The sequence below is a fragment of the Empidonax traillii genome, unplaced genomic scaffold, assembly GCF_003031625.1.
Source record: "Empidonax traillii isolate 1590-97213 ecotype Southwest subspecies unplaced genomic scaffold, ASM303162v1 scaffold1132:size609636, whole genome shotgun sequence".
NCBI lineage: Eukaryota > Metazoa > Chordata > Aves > Passeriformes > Tyrannidae > Empidonax > Empidonax traillii.
Genome location: NW_020956325.1, coordinates 63,938 through 65,527, shown reverse-complemented (window position 1 = coordinate 65,527; position 1,590 = coordinate 63,938). Strand labels below are relative to the sequence as shown.

Here is a 1,590-nt window from a genome sequence, read left to right as displayed (position 1 = left end):
CAAGTCATAACTTCATTTTCAAATATTATTTCTGCACTGATACATCACCAAATCACTTATATTTGAGCACAGCATATTACAGAGCCTGTATCACATCAGCAAAGACTTGGCTTGTACCGAGGAAGAAAGACTTCCTCGAGGAAGGTGGGTTCACAAGGAATTTAATCACAAGCCACTGTTCAGTCAGACTGAGACTTGGAGGATTGATGAAGCAGGTAAGGACTTAAGGAGTGCTCACACCAGCACCAGAAACAACCAAACATCTCATCAGCCTCTCCAGAGCGCATTTTCACCACCCTAAACTCTGCAGATGTGCAGATATGAACAGGTTTACCTTATTCATGATGGCCAGGAGCTCGCTCAGCACCAGCCGGAGCCGCCGGGGAGAATCGCTGTGCTCGAACTCCAGCGTCAGCCCGTGCTGCAGCTGGGACACCAGGATGCTTTCTCCGCTGCCACCTCCCAGCTTGTGCCTGACACACAGTGAACAACTATTAGATGTTTCTGCTAACACAGAAATGTCTCCACTTAAAGGAAGGGCGATATTCTGAAGGGATCTCTTCTATCACGAAGAAGACCGGGAAGGAGTGTTGGTAAGTGCAGTACATGAAACCTAATTGGGTAGATTATCAGAATTTCGGGTGCTGCCGTTCCCCAGCAGCACAAACAGTCAGGGAAGCGCATCCACACGACCTGTGTGTTCAATCCCACACAGCCTCCCCAGATCCTCCCCAGCCGGGGCAGCTCCCGGTGCATCCCACACCCTCACCCACCGCGAGGGCTGGAGCCGGGAGAGAAGGTCCCAGGACAGACAACTGAACCCTGTCAACCCCCGGGGCTTTCCTAAGAGATTATCGAGGGACACGAAGGGCAGCAACAGCTGTGAGCGCTGGGAAAGCCGCTCAGCGCTGCCTCCAGATCTCCGCGTTACCGGAGCTGCTGCTCCTTGCTGGCGTCCTGCTCCAGCGCGTGGAAGTCCACGGACAGCAGCGCCACGATGGAGTTCACCGCCTCGACCCCCGAGAGCAGCCGCAGGATCAGCTTCTTGTCCTGCGCCCAGCTCTGGCTCTGGTCGGCGGGCGCGCACAGCGCCATCCGCACCAGGCAGGGCAGCAGCAGCCGCAGCTCGGGGTCGCTCAGCGCGGCCAAGCGAACCACGTCCACCTTCTGCATGGCCTCGAAGGCGTAGGGGCTCACGAACTGCAGCGCCGAGCAGTCGGACATGGCGGCGGCTGCGGCTCCCTCACGGCTCCCTCACGGCTCCCGCGCCCGCCGCCACCGCCCGAGCTGCCGGAGAAAGAGGGAAGTGACGCCACGGCGGGAGGGCTGAGGGGAGGGACGGCTGAGGGGCGGGAATGAGGGCGGGAAGGGCTGAGGGAGGACGGAGGCGGAGGAGAGTGAAGGATCGGGGCAGGAAGGGCTGAGGGAGGGAAGGGCTGAGGGAGAAGAAAGGCTGAGGGCGGGCTGAAGGGGAGGAAGGCTGAGGAGAAGGCTGAGGGGTGAGAAGGCTCCGGGGCAGGAAGGGCCGAGGTGGGAGAAGGCTGAGGGAGGTAGAGGCTGAGGAAGGTAAAAGGCTGAGGGAGGTAAAAG

The 1,590-nt window shown here is 59.1% G+C and overlaps 1 protein-coding gene across 2 annotated transcripts in view; it reads right to left on the bottom strand.

The window, feature by feature from the left end:
* The window catches only part of INTS2 (integrator complex subunit 2), a 17,483-nt gene extending 16,161 nt beyond the window's left edge, over positions 1–1,322 (bottom strand). For both annotated transcript variants that reach the window (XM_027905230.1, XM_027905231.1), the window contains exons 1-2: positions 932–1,322; positions 335–473 (exon numbers count right to left, since the gene is read on the bottom strand). In XM_027905230.1, coding sequence (XP_027761031.1) covers positions 335–473; positions 932–1,224 — 432 coding nt within the window. In that variant the 5' untranslated portion in view covers positions 1,225–1,322. The remainder of the gene's footprint in view (positions 1–334; positions 474–931) is intronic.
* Between the last annotated feature and the right edge of the window lie 268 nt (positions 1,323–1,590).